This window comes from Trachemys scripta, chromosome 18 (assembly GCF_013100865.1).
Source record: "Trachemys scripta elegans isolate TJP31775 chromosome 18, CAS_Tse_1.0, whole genome shotgun sequence".
NCBI classification, from domain to species: Eukaryota; Metazoa; Chordata; order Testudines; family Emydidae; genus Trachemys; species Trachemys scripta.
The window spans coordinates 22,145,185-22,161,861 of NC_048315.1; the positions used below are offsets into that span (position 1 = coordinate 22,145,185).

At 53.5% G+C, this 16,677-nt stretch overlaps 1 protein-coding gene across 4 annotated transcripts in view; it reads right to left on the bottom strand.

Moving 5' to 3' along the window:
* Window positions 1-16,677, bottom strand: part of STX1A (syntaxin 1A) — a 286,083-nt gene that overhangs the window by 33,631 nt on the left and 235,775 nt on the right. For all 4 annotated transcript variants that reach the window (XR_004643435.1, XR_004643436.1, XM_034752674.1 and 1 more), the window contains one exon: window positions 5,884-5,992. Coding sequence is in view for 2 of the 4 variants with exons in the window: in XM_034752674.1 (XP_034608565.1) it covers window positions 5,884-5,992 (109 nt within the window). In the remaining 2 variants the exon portion in view is untranslated. The remainder of the gene's footprint in view (window positions 1-5,883; window positions 5,993-16,677) is intronic.

Here is a 16,677-nt window from a genome sequence, read left to right on the forward strand (position 1 = left end):
TGGGAGCTCAGGGTACAGGGAACAGAGCAGGACTGGGGAAAGGCAAGAGGAGCTGGGGAGCTCCAGCTTGGTAAATCCCCAGGCTGCAGGCCTTGTGCAAGGCCTAAAACAGGTACTGGCTTGCAGGGGTTCAGCTCGGGGCTAGGCAGAGGCAGCTGGTCCAACCTCCTTGCCAATGATGAGTGGCCATGACAGACTACAGTCTGCCCCAGTGAGCGGGGCTAGATGATGACTGGCAGTAACCACTGAGGCAAGGTGGGTTTAGAGGGTGGGGGTTCCCCTGGGAGGGGAGACCGAGAGCGGGGTTACTGCTGGGAGCAGAACCCTGAGGTAAAGGGGCATCGGGATCTGGGAAGGACACGGGGTCCTGAGGCAGGTGAGCCACCGGCCTGAAGAGGGCGCTCCGGCCTGGAATTGAGCTAATTCCCAGGACATCTAGCAGGAGGCATCGCACGGATGAGTCTTGCTTCGCTACAGGTGGTGGAGAATGCGGGCATTTGCGGTCCACCCCAATACAAAGGGCAGGGCGAGGACTGGGACTATTGCCTGGAAAAGGAGGGGACAATGGACCCAGCATATACAGAGATTTTCTTTGCTGAAGGCTCTTGTGCCATCCCTGGCTGGTCTCTGGTGCCAGGGTCCCCACAGAAGGGGACTGATGGAACACAGGAGAGGCATGAGACCTTGCTCCGTGTGGCCTGGGAGAACCAGGAGAGACAATGTGCCTTGCAGGCACAACTGGGGCAGCTGGCAGAGGAGCAGCGGGCCCTGGTGAAACTCCTGTGGAGGGAGTTCCAAAAAGACCTCCAAGACTGGTGGGAGAAGCCCAGTGCTGGGGCCAGGAGGCCCAGGGCACAGTGCAGGGCTTGTTACACCTGTGGGAAGTGTGGACATGTAAGGGTGAATTGTCCCTACTGGGATGGGGGCAGGGAACCTCACCCAGAACTGGGGAAGGGACAAGCCCCTATGAGAGGCCACCTGGCGAGGGAAATCAGGAGGCGAAGAAGGTGTTGGGCCTGTGGGCGGCGGGGGCACCTATGGAGGGAGTGCCCTGCCTCAAGGAGCACAGCCCAGGGCAGCCCAGGTAGGGCTGTCCCTGAGAAGGACCAACAGAGGAAGCTGGGGCCCCAGGCAGCAAAGGAGCAGCGAGCCTGCTTTGGCTGCCATGAACAGGGCCACATAAAGAGGAACTGTCCCCTCAGAGGAAGGCGAACTCAGGTGGAGGGGCCTGAGGACCCAAACAGGTCAAGGACTGGCCGGGTAAATGCAGCAGAGATGGCAGTAGACCTGCCCGAGAGCCACCCTCAGGGGATGGCAGACAAAGAGACTGGGACAGGATGGGCCCAGCAAGAGGCTGGGACCCAGGCTGTTGTAGAGCAGGTAGCAGTAGGAACTCAGACACGAATTATTTAATGACAGTAACATTGAGGGGAAAGTAACAGCTTTGTGAGTGCTGCACAGTTACCTGCAGCTCTAGCTGCGCTAATGCCCGAGTTGGCTGTTTTAGCAGAACTGTCAAGCCGTGGTTTCTGCAGCATTCATTGCATCACATTTAAACACACTGAGGGGGGATGCTAGTAAATTCTCAAGCAGCATTTCTCTTGCGTTGTCTATCTGTACATTTTCATTTTTATTGCTGAAACTATTTCTTGGTGGCTTTGTGTGTGAGTGGAGAAATCGTCGTTTACTGACATTTCCCAATAAAAATCTAATCCCTCCAAGCGTAAAGAGAGAAGAGATGTGAGGAATAGTACAGGAAGTTTTGGTGAGGATGCCAGCCCGATAGTGACATTGGCTAGACACAGCTGAGAAGCCTCAGCAAGACCCAACAACTTGGCTTTCTAAAAACAGGGCACTAATTAAACAATAACCCTGTCCCTGTGCTGAAAAGGGCTCCCTCCTCTTCAATTTAGCAGCTATTAATTGAAACCTTTGCACACCTCTCTCAAACACTCTTGACTGCCAACATGGAAGCAATTACAGGGTGTGCCAGGCAGCACACCCCCACACTTGAAAAGGAGAGTAACACTGGGGCAGCTTTTCCAGCTAGCATCACAAAATAAAGGCACATCCCAGTATTCGCTGAGGAGACGGCAACCCATGTGCAGGAAAAGTGCTGCCAAAGGGGTGGAGGAGAGTCAAGGGGCTGAGCCAGGAAACAGCTTTATTCCCCCTCCATGTGCTTCACCATCTCCCTGGCCACACTCAAGTGACATTTCCTTATTTCCCGTAATTCCAGCTGCTAGGGGCTGCCACACAGGGACTCCCCAGACTGGGTCTGCTGACTGGACAGTAAACTCCTGTGTGGCAGGGCAGGAAAGAGTGTGGTGAACGCACAGCTGAACACGGGGTCCCCCCCCCAACAGGCCTAGATTTCACAGGCTCTTTTATCCCTTAACAAGACTCTATTAATTGCTTATGAGGGGCGGTGCCTTGGGCTTCCTCCAGCTTGCTCCATCTGAAAGCAATCAGCAGCTCTCCTTCATTGACAAAACACAGAAAACAACCCAAACGCTCTGTCTCCAAACCCAGGGGAGAAGAGTGCCTGGTCCGGTGGGGTGGGGCGGGCTGGGGTTGGACAAGAGACTCTCTTCTCTAGGTCTCCATGCCAAATCCAACATAAGTGATCAGTGGGTGAGCATCGGAGAATACGGATGCCACTACATAAAGCTGGGGTGCAGCGGAGGGGACATAGGGAGAAGTATAAAACTATTGCTCAGGCATGCAGGAGTGAAATCAGGAAGGCCAAATCACACTTGGAGTTGCAGCTAGCAAGGGATGTTAAGAGTAACAAGAAGGGCTTCTTCAGGTATGTTAGCAACAAGAAGAAGGACAAGGAAAGTGTCGGCCCCTTACTGAATAAGGGACGCAACCTAGTGACAGAAGATGTGGAAAAAGCTAACATACTCAATGCTATTTTTGCCTCTGTCTTCACAAACAAGGTCAGCTCCCCAGACTGCTGCACTGGGCAGCACAGTATGGGGAGGAGGTGACCAGCCCTCTGTGGAGAAAGCTAGATGAACACAAGTCCATGGGGCCGGATGCGCTGCATCCGAGGGTGCTAAAGGAGTTGGCAGATGTGATTGCAGAGCCATTGGCCATTATCTTTGAAAACTCATGGCAATCGGGGGAGGTCCTGGATGACTGGAAAAAGGCTAATGTAGTGCCCATCTTTAAAAAAGGGAAGAAGGAGGATCTGGGGAACTACAGGTCAGTCAGCCTCACCTCAGTCCCTGGAAAAATCATGGAGCAGGTCCTCAAGGAATCAATTTTGAAGCACTTCGAGGATAGGAAAGTGATCAGGAACAGTCAGCATGGATTCACCAAGGGCAAGTCACGCCTGACTAACCTAATTGCCTTCTATGATGAGATAACTGGATCTGTGGATGAGGTGAAAGCAGTGGATGTGTTATTCCTTGACTTTAGCAAAACTTTTGATATGGTCTCCCACAGTATTCTTGCCGGCAAGTTAAAGAAGTATGGGTTGGATGAATGGACTATAAGGTGGCTAGAAAGCTGGCTAGATCGTCAGGCTCAACGGGTAGTGATCAATGGCTCCATGTCTAATTAGCAGCCGGTATCAAGCGGAGTACCCCAAGGGTCAGTCCTGGGGCCGGTTTTGTTCAATATCTTCATTAATGATCTGGAGGATGGCGTGGACCTCAGCAAGTTTGCAGATGACACTAAACTGGGAGGAGTGGTAGATATGCTGGAGAGTAGGGATAGGATACAGAGGGACCTAGACGAATTAGAGAATTGGGCCAAAAGAAATCTGATGAGGTTCAACAAGGACAAGTCCAGAGTCCTGCACTTAGGATGGAAAAATCCCATGAACTGCTACAGACTAGGGACAGTGTGTCTAGTCAGCAGTTCTGCAGAAAAGGACTTGGGGGTTACAGTGGACGAGAAGCTGGATATGAGTCAGCAATGTGCCCTTGTTGCCAAGAAGGCTAACGGCATTTTGGGCTGTATAAGTAGGGGCATTGCCAGCATATCGAGGGACGTGATCATTCCCCTCTATTCGGCATTGGTGAGGCCTCATCTGGAGTACTGCATCCAGTTTTGGGCCATGCACTACAAGAAGGGTGTGGAAAAATTGGAAAGAGTCCAGCGGAGGGCAACAAAAATGATTAGGGGGCTGGAGCACATGATTTATGAGGAGAGGCTGAGGGAACTGGGATTATGTAGTCTGCAGAAGAGAAGAACGAGGGGGGATTTGATAGCTGCTTTCAACTACCTGAAAGAGGGTTCCAAAGAGGATGGATCTAGACTGTTCTCAGTGGTACCAGATGACTGAACAAGGAGTAATGGTCTCAAGTTGCAGTGGGGGAGGTTTAGGTTGGATATTAGGAAAAGCTTTTTCACTAGGAGGGTGGTGAAGCACTGGAATGGGTTACCTAGGGAGGTGGTGGAATCATTTTCTTTAGAGGTTTTTAAGATCAGGCTTGACAGAGCCCTGGCTGGAATGATTTAGTTGGGGACTGATCTTGCTTTGAGCAGGGGATTGGACTAGATGACCTCCTGAGGTCCCTTCCAACCCTGATATTCTATGACCTGCACCTGAGAGCAAGGTAACATTGACAAGAAATGAAAATGTGGGTACACCAGAGTTGGAGGCCCCTGGGAAAGGAGTCTGGGCTCTCAGTCCATAGAGTCATAGAATACCAGGATTGGAAAGCACCTCAGGAGGTCATCTAGTCCAATCCCCTGCTCAAAACAGAACCAATCCCCAGACAGATTTTTATCCCAGTTCCCTAAATGGCCCCCTCAAGGATTGAATTTACAACCCTGGGATTAGCAGGTCAATGCTCAAACCACTGAGCTATCCCTCCCCACTCATTGGATACGTGACCTCTCACAAAACTACCATCACAACTGGCCCCTTCGCCGTCAGACTCAGCAGAGAAGCCAAGGATGAACTAGGCCCTGGAGACAGGATTCCTTCACACCCTTGACAGTAAATAGCTCCTGGAGCCGGGGCTCAGGCATTTAGGCTCCCTGTACAGGACCCATTCTGTGCAGACATTTCCAGTCTTCTGTGGTGGCAACCTGGCACCTTTCAGCAGTCTGGAGCTCCCTTCAAAAACGGCTTTTCCCTCTAATGAGACTGTCAGCATCTGAATACCCAGGGAGCACACTAGCCCTGAACTCCCATGCAGCACAACGTGGCGGGCCCACTGAGCCTTGCCAGAGCCTGCCACACTGACAGCTCTGCACTTGAAAGAGGAAATACTCCTGAATGATTCTATATTAGTGACACACATACACAGGGGCCTCAGCCAGGATCCCAGCATGCCTCTACTTCGCAAATCTATGGGACCCTCTTACTCTGAGCTGGGAAGAAGAGAAAGAAGAGGGCAGAGTGAGCCCATGTCTGCCAAAAGCAGCCATTTACTATATCAATCACAAACAATCACAAGCATATCCGCAGAACTTAGTCCTTCAGTCTGAAGAAACACAGACCTTTACCATATGTGTCAACTTCTTTAGCTGCCAGTATTTAGCTGTGACATTCTGAGTTAGTTTCCCAGACCTGAAGGAGAGCTCTGTGTCGTCTCTGTCACCAACAGAAGTTGGTCCAATAAAAGCAATTACCTCACCCTCCTTGTCTCTCTAGTAGCAAATATGTCCCTTACCTTCTCTGTTGGCCCAACCGCTGGAAGGCAACATCATTCTCACACGCAGGTGGCTGCAGTCGTGGCCCACTCCCGCAGCACGCACAGCCAGCAGACACAAGTTTTACAGTGAGGGAGCTTTGCATGAAGCACTGAAACCCTGAAGCAGCTTTGATTGCCTGTTAATCAGCACCAGGAATCGACTCGTACTCTGGACACACCAGGCACTGAGTTGCCCAGGGTTGCTGCTGCGGGTGGTTTTACTCACTGATTTCCAGCTGTCTTTGAATCCTCCCTTTGCAGCGCTCCCTGTAGTCAGACTGGGTGGCGTTGTACTCAGACATCACCTCCACAAACTTGCGCGACAATGTGGAATGCTGGAGAGGGAAGAGTAACAAAGAAAGTCACATTTTACTTAGTCTCATAGGGAGAGGGGCCATTCTCCATCAAGGCTTTTGTCAGGATGAGAAATTCACAGCTCTGAACCCCACATCACTAAAACTCCCCCACCCCACCTGGCATTTCCATCCCAGACAGAGTAACCCAGGTGACGACTGCACAGACATTCTACAGCTTCTGCAAAAATATCATCTGATGACATCAACCAGGTGGGGTTAAGACAGCTTGTTATGAATATTTATCACCCTGAGCACAAACCTGATGATATTTTACCCGCCTGTCAAAAGAAAATATTTGCCCTGGGAGCAGAGAGTTTGGCAAGACTGACTGAAAGAGAAAACGTCGCTGTTCTAATTTAAATCTGAGAGCTACTTCCTGCCTTACTCAGGAAGATGCCCAGATGCACTGAGATTTGCTGAGCAGAAAGTTAAGCCAGGGCCCTGTTCCCTAGAAGGACTGTTATTGAGGGGACACCAAGGAATCAGGGCTGGAAGCAAAGCAGCCACATGGACAGAGAGCCCTGCAGAGCGGTTAAAAAAGTTCCACTTGTTCAATGTAACCTGCATGCAGCCTCGCTCTTTGCTAACTCACAGCATCTGCAGTGCAGCAGCTGGCTGCGTGAGCCCTGAGGCTGGGTCCGGAGCCCCGGGTTTTGCAGACACAAACCTAGCCCAGCAACAGAGCCGGTGGAAGGAGGAGTTTGAGCTATGCACAGACCTGGCCATGTAGGATGATGACATCAGCAGGAAAATAAAACAGTTATTTTACCTTATTGGGGAACAAGGGGGAGAGGGCTGCACCCCTGGGGAGCTCAGCACTTCTTCAAGCCTCACAGCAGGCCTATGGCTCCTCAACGCGACACAGGTTCTTCACTTGAGACCAATGCAGAGGGAAGGGGATAGAGCCCAGTGTCACTGCCATATGCACACAGGCTGCTCCATGCAATTTTGGGGACTTGACAGAGTACCTAATTCAGGTCAGTCTGCAGCACTTGGGGTCACCACCTGCAGGAGCAGCTGCTCCAGGAAGTACATCTCACATTAGACAGATGCTTAGTCCTGGGGCATGCAGCGGCAGCCTCAAGACAAAGGATGGAAGCCTCCGGAGGCACAACACACCGGCAGTACAGCAGTGAGACAGCAGCAAAGGAGGGCAGGCAGCCAGAGTTCCTTACCCATAGTGAGATGCATTTCCTGTGGGAGACCATGAGCGGGTGGAGAAGTGCCCTGCCCTAGGACAGCACTGCAAGGAACGGGGCAAACTGGACCCTGATAGCAGTGTGTGCAAGAGAAGAGGAGGTTGTACGAGTGGGGAAGGGGACATCAGACAGCAGTGATGACAGCATGACTCTCTCCTTGAGTCCAAGAGCATATCTGGTTCAGGCCGTCAGGATGGGAAAGCAACAAGGGACAATACCAACCTCTGTGCATGCAACAATGGTTCCAGGAAAACGGGCTGTGCTCTGAACCCTGCAGCGGGGCCTCCTGCCGTGGGATTCCTTGAGGTGAATTGGTCTCAGACACACCCATTACAGACAGCAGGCACAATCTAATAATGTACCACAAGAGCACAATGCAGCTCGTAGGAAAACATAACCTCATCGTAACTCACCTGAAAAATAACAGAGGGCAGAGCTGAGGTTTGTGGTAGTGGATGGTGAGCACCGCTAGCCCGTCGGGGGGATCACAGCGAGAAGTAAGGTTAAGATTTTGTCACGGGTATTTTTAATAAAAGTCACGGACAGGTCACGGGCAATCAACAACAATTCACAGAAACCGTGACCTGTCCGTGACTTTTACTAAAAATAATGGGGGGACCTGACAAAGGGGGAATAACAGCTCTAGCCCAGGGTGACTCACAGCTCCGGGCTCCCGCCACATGGCTCACAGTTCCAGGGTCCACATTGCATGGCTCAGAGCTCCGGGCTCCCGCCACACGGCTCAGAGCTCCGGGCTCCACGCTGCATGGCTCAGAGCTCCAGGCTCCAACCACATGGCTCACAGCTCCGAGGTCCACACTGCATGGCTCACAGCTCCAGGCTCCCACCACATGGCTCAGAGCTCCGGGCTCCCACCACATGGCTCACATTTACAGGCTCCCACCACATGGCTCAGAGCTCCGGGCTCCACGCTGCATGGCTCAGAGTTCCGGGCTCCCACCACATGGCTCAGAGCTCCGGGGTCCACGCTCCATGGCTCAGAGCTCCGGGCTCCCGCCACATGGCTCACAGCTCCGGGCTCCCGCCACATGGCTCANNTCCACGCTGCATGGCTCACAGCTCCGGGGTCCCGCCACATGGCTCAGGGTTCTGGGCTCCCACCACATGGCTCAGAGCTCCGGGGTCCACGCCACATGGCTCACAGTTCCAGGCTCCCACCACATGGCTCAGAACTCCGGGGTCCACGCCACATGGCTCACAGCTCCAGGGTCCACTCTGCATGGCTCAGAGCTCCGGGCTCCCGCCACATGGCTCAGAGCTCCAGGCTCCCACCACATGGCTCACAGCTCCGGGGTCCACACTGCATGGCTCAGAGCTCCGGGCTCCCGCCACATGGCTCAGAGCTCCGGGCTCCCTCCACATGGCTCACAGCTCCAAGGCCCCCATTGCCAGCGATGGCTTAAAGCTCTGGGGCTGGTGGCTCAGAGTTGCGGAGTCCCTGCCACCCACGGTGGCTGAGAGCTACCAGCCTCCAACCTGGCAGCTGACAGCTCCAGCTGCGCCATGCCGGGGCTCAGGGCTGAAGCTGAAGAAAATGTCGTGGAGATCTCTGAAAATCACGGAATCTGTGACCAAATCTTATCCTTAGTGATAAGCCCTGGATCTGTTCAAGGGGCAGCGTCACACTGACATTCCAGTATGATGCATCAGTCAAAGGATGCTGGTCGCTTAGGCTAGCAGAGCCCTGTCAGAGACTGAACCCAAACAGGAAAAGAGCTTCCGGCTGTCGTATTTGGAGCGGAGCGATTCCATCAGTGCCCCTATGGCCACGCAGTAATAGTGCAATCAGCCCACAAACCCCTAGAGACAATCCTGGCAAAGCCCTTTCTTAGGGCTCCAAAGAGATGGCAACGCATGTTGATGCACCTCCAGTGCTACAGGTAGAGCTCAGACATTGTCCAGGACAATTACTGGTGTTAGCTGACACCCTGAGCAGGGGATACACACCCAGCACCCATAAGACGGGGGAAGGGGTTTAGGACATGAATCTGGAATGCCTGGTTGAAAAGGGACCTGGTGGGGCTATTAAAAGTATGGTTGGCAGCGCAGTGGGGCTAAGGCAGGCTCCCTGCCTGCCCTGGCTTCATGCAGCTCCCGGAAGCGGCTGGCATGTCCCTGCAGCCCCAAGGCTCAGGGGCGATCAGGGAAGGTCCATGCACTGCCCCTGCCCCAGGCACCGGCTCTGCAGCTCCCATTAGCTGGGAATTGCAGCCAATGGGAGCTGTAGGGGCAGCATGCAGAGCCCTCTGGCCCTGCGCCTAAGAGCTGGACATGCCAGTCGCTTCTGGGAGCCACACGGAGCCAGGGCAGGCAGGGAGCCTGCCTTAGCCCCACTGCACCGCTGCCTGGGAGCCGCCTGAGGTAAGCGCTGCTCGGCTGGAGCCCGCACCCCGACCCCCCTGCCTCAGGGCGGAACCCCCTCCTGCACCCTAACTCCCTCCCGGAGCCCACACCCCACCCTGTACCCCAATGCCCTGCCCCAGACCTGAGCCCCCTCCTGCACCCAAACCCCTTGGCTCCTACACCACAAACTCCTCATCTTCTGCCCCACCCCAGAGCCTGCACCCCCATCCGGAGCCCTCACCCCCTCTTGCACCCCAACCCCCTGCCCCAGCCCGGAGCCTCCTCCTGCACTCTGAACCCCTCATTTCTGGCCCCACCCCACAGCCCGCACTCCCTTCTGCACCCCAACCCCCTGCCCCAGCTCAGTGAAAACGAGTAAGGGTGGGGGAGAGCAAGCAACAGAGGGAAGGGGGATGGAATGAGTGCGGGTGGGGCCCCAGATAAGGGACAGGGCAGGGCAAGGGTGTTCAGTTTTGTGCAATTAGAAAAATGGCAACCCTACGCTGATGGAAATCAACGAGGCTACAGCAAAGAATGTCCAACTACAGACAGTCCAGAGAATGAGCCTAGCAAAGAGACTAGGGAGCTCAGTGGTTTGAGCATTAGCCTGATAAACCCAGGGTTGTGAGTTCAAGCCTGGAGGGGGCCACTTAGGGAGCTGGGGCAAAATCAGTATTCAGTCCTGCTAGTGAAGGCAGGGGGATGCACTCGATGCCCTTTCAAGGTCCCTTCCAATTCTAGGAGATGGGATATCTCCATTAATTTACCTGCCGGAACAGAATCATAGAGGTTTTTAAGGCCCGGCTTGACAAAGCCCTGGCTGGGATGATTTAGTTGGGGATTGGTCCTGCTTTGAGCAGGGAGTTGGACTAGATGACCTCCTGAGGAACCTTCCAACCCTGAGATTCTCTGATTCTATATTTTCAAATTAAAGATGAGCTGAGTGTGCAGGATAGAATTACACAAAGGGATGTGTGATGGGGTATACCTGGCTCTTTGGTGCCCTCTGCTGGAGGCCGTGCAGTCCTACTATGCCCCACCTCAGGAAGGAGCAGCGGAGGTGGGTAATAGAATCATAGAAGATTAGGGTTGGAAGAGACCTCAGGAGGTCATCTAGTCCAACCCCCTGCTCAAAGCAGGACCAACACCAACTAAATCATCCCAGCCAGGGCTTAAAAACCTCTAAGGATGGAGATTCCACCACCTCCCTAGGGAACCCATTCCAGTGCTTCACCACCCTCCTAGTGAAATAGTGTTTTCTAATATCCAACCTAGACCGCCCGCACTGCAACTTGAGATCATTGCTGCTTGTTCTGTCATCTGCCACCACTGAGAACAGCTGAGCTCCATCCTCTTTGGAACCCCCCTTCAGGTAGTTGAAGGCTGCTATCAAATCCCCCCTCATTCTTCTCTTCTGCAGACTAAACAAGCCCAGTTCCCTCAGCCTCTCCTTGTAAGTCATTTGCCCCCACTCCCAATCATTTTTGTTGCCCTCCACTGGACTCTCTCCAATTTGTCCACATCCTTTCTGTAGTGGGGGCCCCAAAACTGGATGCAATACTCCAGATGTGGCGTCACCAGTGCCAAATAGAGGGGAATAATCACTTCCCTTGATCTGCTGGCAATGCTCCTACTAATGCAGCCCAATATGCCGCTAGCCTTCTTGGCAACAAGGGCACATTGCTGACTCATATCCAGCTTCTCATCCACTGTAATCCCCAGGTCCTTTTCTGCAGAACTGCTGCTTAGCCAGTCGGTCCCCAGCCTGTAGCGGTGCCTGGGATTCTTCTATTCTAAGTGCAGGACTCTGCACTTGTCCTTCTTGAACCTCATCAGGTTTCTTTTGGCCCAATCCTCCAATTTGTCTAGGTCACTCTGGACCCTATCCCTACCCTCCAGCATATCTACCTCTCCCACCAGCTTAGTTTAAAAGGTCCGCCAGGACTGCCTAAACAGATTGCACAGAAGCAGCCAATCAGAGCCCTGCAGGCTCAGATAAAAGGAGCTGCAAGTACTGAGCAGGTCAGTGCCTGTCTGGGACCAGAGGCGAGGATGTTGGCTCTGCTCTGGCCAGAGGAAGGAGAGGACCTGACAACTGTAAAGGAACAGGTGAAAGGAGAGGGGCTACGTGGGAAGAGGCTCAGGGAAAGCAGCAGCAAACTGGAGGCAGCGGTACATGGCTGCTGTCTGTAGAGTCTTTGGGTTGGGGCCCAGAGTAATGGGCCGTCCCAGGCCCCCCAGCAGCCAGTGCTGGAGTGGCCTAAGCCCTGGAAAGGGCACAAGGCTAGTTTAAAATGCCCAAGAAAAGGGGCTAGACTCAAAGGGTCCAGAGACAGGGCTGAAGAGTGAGGGTGAGGGCAGAGAGTTTTGTTGGACTTTTGCTACCCCAGAAGGGGCTTGTACATTTTGACTGTGTGTCTTGGCCGGAGGGCTGAGCCACTGAAGCCCACCTAGTGAGGTTGGCAACTTACAGGCAACACCAGGCGCAGCACTGCACTCAGCCGACAGGGAGCACTCACGAGAGGTAAGAGTTGCTCGTCATGGGATGTCATTGCAAAAGATACGTGCCTCATCCCTGGGCACTGACAGCTGTCTGAGGCATGCTTGTGAGTGCGCCTACTGGCCAGGAATGAATACACAACTTCGCTCCTTGACAGAAGGGAGTCACCTGTCAGTCACGTGAGAACCACCTGCGGAAAGTGACTGTTACCAGATGAGCTGCCCACCCAACAATGGAAGAAGGTGGGAGTGGACTGACCTTCAAGGGAAAGCAATACTTGAGGTCAGTGGATTACTACTCACATTTTTGGAAAGTCAATGCCCTGCCTGATACAAGCAAGTCAAGATTGGGAAACTGAGGGCCCACTTTGCAGGCTATGGCACACCAGACTCTGTATTCACTGACAATGGCAGGAGAGAGATCACTTGATCATTGCCTGTTGGTCCACTCCCTCCGGGGCACCTGGCATTGGCCACTGTCGGCAGACAGGATACTGGGCTAGATGGACCTTTGGTCTGACCCAGTACAGCCGTTCTTATGTTCTTATGACAATGGGCCTCAATTTGCCTCAGAAGAATTCAAGGAATTTGCAGGCATATGGGAGTTTGACCACACATTTCCTGCCCAGCATATCCACAGAGCAATGGTGAGGTGGGATCAGCTGTGAAAACAGCTATGAGACTGTTACCCAAAGCTGTTTCTTCTGGTTTGGATCCCTTGTTAACATTGGCACACAGAAATACCCCAGCACAGGAGTGCCAAACAATCCAACCCAGACACTTATGGGACAAAGGACCCTGCTACCAATGTGGGGAGACCTGTTACAGCCAGAAGGGTGGAGATATCACTGAGAGGAGAGGGCCAGAGAAATCAGGCACTAGGGTAAAACTGATCAGCCCAGGATCTGTGAGCCATGGATACAGGCACATCTGTGAGGATCCAGTCATTAGAAAGACACCAGAAGGAGAGAGACTAAAGGAGTAGTGAGGGGTGCAGCGGCACCCAGGTCATATGAGGTGACTAATCAAGAGGGACAAGTGATACAAGGAGACACTTCCAAGTGAGCAGACACAACACTCAGAGAAAACCCATTGCAGCGTGGACAGACAAAGAACCACTGGAAACAAACCCACAGGGAGGGAGGAGACTCCACAGAGAGACAATATGCAAAACTCAGAGATAGATGACAGGAAGACAGAGATACGTCATCTGTTGAGGAAACCAAAGACTATGTAACCAGCTGAGTCTGTGGGAAAGACAAGATTCCAACTTGGCTGTGTGCTGCCAGCCTCTGGCTGAAGGGGCACAAGGTGGGGTCTGGGTGTCAATTATTTGTTTTTAATGTTTAAAATGTTTGTAAAATAGGGAAGATGTAGAGCAGAACAGTGGAACTGGAGTCAGAGGGTCCATGTGCCCTGGAGGGATTGTTATTGAGAGGACACCGAGAAACAAGAACACTGGGAATGAGGCTGGAAATAATTCAAGCATGTGGGCAGAGCAGTGCACAGGGGCTAACAAAGCCTTACTTATTCACCTGAACCTGCATTCAGCTTCTCACATTGTTAAGGCTGCGAGTCTGCCACAGAGGTCACAGATTCCGTGACTTTCCGTGACTTCTGCAGCTGCTGGTGCCAGCAGCAGCAGTTTGGGTGTGTGGGAGGGGGCCAGGGGCAGGGGGGCCACTTAACTTGGGGGAGGGCTCCCTGGCTCCCACAGCCCTGCGGCTTCTAGACGGCAAAGGGGGGCTCCACACTACATGCTACTTGCGCCCGCAGGTCAGCGCTTGTGGTGGGAGCAACACACTGAGCCCTCTGACCCCTCCACCACCTAGGAGCTGCAGGGATGCGGCGCTGTGTAGGGAGCCCCTGCCTGCCCTCCCCTGTCTTCCAGCAACAGCAGGGGTCCTGGGCCGCACTGTCCGCCCATTCCCCCCAGCAACAGCAGGGTCCCCCAAGCCCCCCCCCCCAGCACCTGCAGCCCCCCCACCCCCCCCCCCCCCCCGGAGCACCCGCGTTCCTCCACCCAAGTTTTAGTCATGGGTATTTTTAGTAAAAGTCATGGACAGGTTGTTTACTGCCCGTGACCTATCCATGACTTTTACTAAAAACACCCGTGACTAAAATGCAGCCTTACTCGTGAATGAAACAAGGATCTCCAGAACTGGCCACAATGTGTGTGGAACAATGACTGTTCAAAGTTCATTGCAGAGCTTTGCCAATAGGTGGCACTGCTGGCCCTAGAGCTAGACTGGACTCTCAAGAGCAGTGGTTTTCAAACTTTTTTTCTGGCCACCCCGTTGAAGAAAATTGTTGATACCCACGACCCAACGGAGCTAGGGATGAGGGGTTTGGGGTGTGGGAGGGCCTCAGGGCTGGGGCAGAGGGTTGGGGTGAAGGCTGTGGCCGGGAATGAGTGGTTCAGGGAGTGGGAGGGGTTCAGGGCTGTGGCAGGGGGTTGGGGTGTGGGAGGGGGTCAGGGCTCTGAGCTGGGGGGGTGCAGGCTCTGGGGCGGGGCTGGGGATGAGGGGTTTGGGGTGCAGGAGGGGACTCCGGGTTTGGGGGTGGCTCAGGGCTGGGGCAGGGGATTGGGATGCGGGGGGGTGAGGGCTCTGGGATGGAGCTGGGGATGAGGGGTTTGGGGTGGAGGAAGGGGTTCTGGGTTGGGAGGGCTGGGGCAGGGGATTGGGACGCAGGGTTGGGGCGTGGGCTTACCTGGGGTGGCTCCCAGTCAGCGGTGCAGTGGGGGTGCAGAGGCAGGCTTCCTGCCTGTCCTGTGCTGCACCCTGGAAGCAGCCAGCAGCAGGCACTCCCCCCCCCCAGATTCCATTGGCCGGAAACCAGCCAATGGGAGTGCAGAGCCGGTGCTCGGGGTGGGGGCAGCGTGTGAGGCCTGTGGCCACCCCGCCTAGGAGCTGGACCTGCTGCTGGCTGCTTCTGGGGCTCAGCGCGGTGTCCGAACAGACAGGGACTAGCCTGCCTTAGCTGGGCAGCACCGCTGACAGGACTTTTAACGGCCCGGTCGGCAGTGCTGACCAGAGCCGTCACAACCTTATGTTCTGCAACCCAGTTCTAGGTTGCGACCTGCCGTTTGAAAACCACTGCTCAAGAGGAATGCTTGTGGTCCCCCTGGGCCGCTGGGTTAAGAGGAATGTGCGTATTTGAGCAGCCAGTGAAAATGTATCTTCTGAAGGGCTCCCTGCTTTTTTTAGAGGGGAGTCCTTGAGTCAGCCCACTGTGTGTAGCTCTCCAGTGCGGGTGGATATGGGAGCGTTACAATTGATGCAGAATGGTTGGTTTATGCTGAATCTTTGCAGCTCTCCTGTAACACCAGCTCTAGTTCACAGCACAGCCTGGGGAAAGATTGAACCAATGTTTCCTTTCTAATAGACCCTCCAGCTCTGTTTATCATTGAGGCCTGGGGGACGCTTTGCTGGAGCACACCATGATGACTATGGCCTTAAACGTTTTAACTGTTCTCCATTCAGCTGGTGAACAGGGACTGTTCTCCAAGAACTCCGCTGCCTGTCAGATTCACAGGCCCTCAGCAGAACAGAACACTATGATCTTGCTGTCTTTCTTTCCATTTAACAGGGAAGTGCTCCAGAAAATCGGTGAATAACAATTAACAAGACCCAAGTGGAATACAGACACTAACCACAGCTGGGTGCTCACTGCAGAGCTCACTGACTGTGATTGGTGGTGTGTCCTAAGGGGGAAGCTTGGTCATGCAGGAATGCAGGCTCTGGGATCCTGCTCAGTACCTGATTTAGATACCTAGCTAATAACCAGAGCTGGGAAAATAGCCCCAAATGGATTCGAGGAAGATCAAGTCCAGTTGTGAAATGAATCCACATCCAGCATGTTTGTGCCCCTTTTGTTATCGCTTTCCGCCAACATGCCAGTGACTGAGCTTACACCGGAAGCAAATTTCAAAGTCCTGCACAAGCATCTGTGGAAACCAAATTTTACATTGACGCGTTGTGCAGGAACTGCTTGCACACTCATTCAGTCAGGTAACACAAAATACCAGGTGACTTCTTTGACCAATCACAATTAACACACCCAGCTTGAACAGTGACTGTTCAGTACTTGCAGAGAACTACTTGCACTCAATCAGAGATTTAAAGTCAATAGTAAACAAATTGGAGGAAACTGTTTGGCTCATGGACATTCCACAAGCAGAAAGGGAGGTTCCAGGAACTCAATACATCACCTCCTGCAAATGATTTACTCATCTGTACATGGAGAGAGACTGAAGGAGAAGAGTCGAGGAGCAATGAAGACGACATTGAGAGAGATAAACAGGGAAAGGAGAGGGGAGAGAAACGTGTACAGAGAAGAGAGGAGAAGGGAGAAAAGGAGAGAGCACCGAATGTAACTGATTAATGATACAAATATGACAAACTTGGGTCTCCCACCTGGAGTAGGGTTACCATACGTCCGGATTTTCCCGGACATGTCCGGCTTTTGGGGGCTCAAATCCCCGTCCGGGGGGAAATCCCCAAAAGCCGGGCATGTCCGGGAAAATCGGGAGGCTCGGGGGGGCCTCTTTGTCCAGGGTCGGGGGCATGGTGCCGGGCCGGGCTGGGCGCGGGGCCGGGG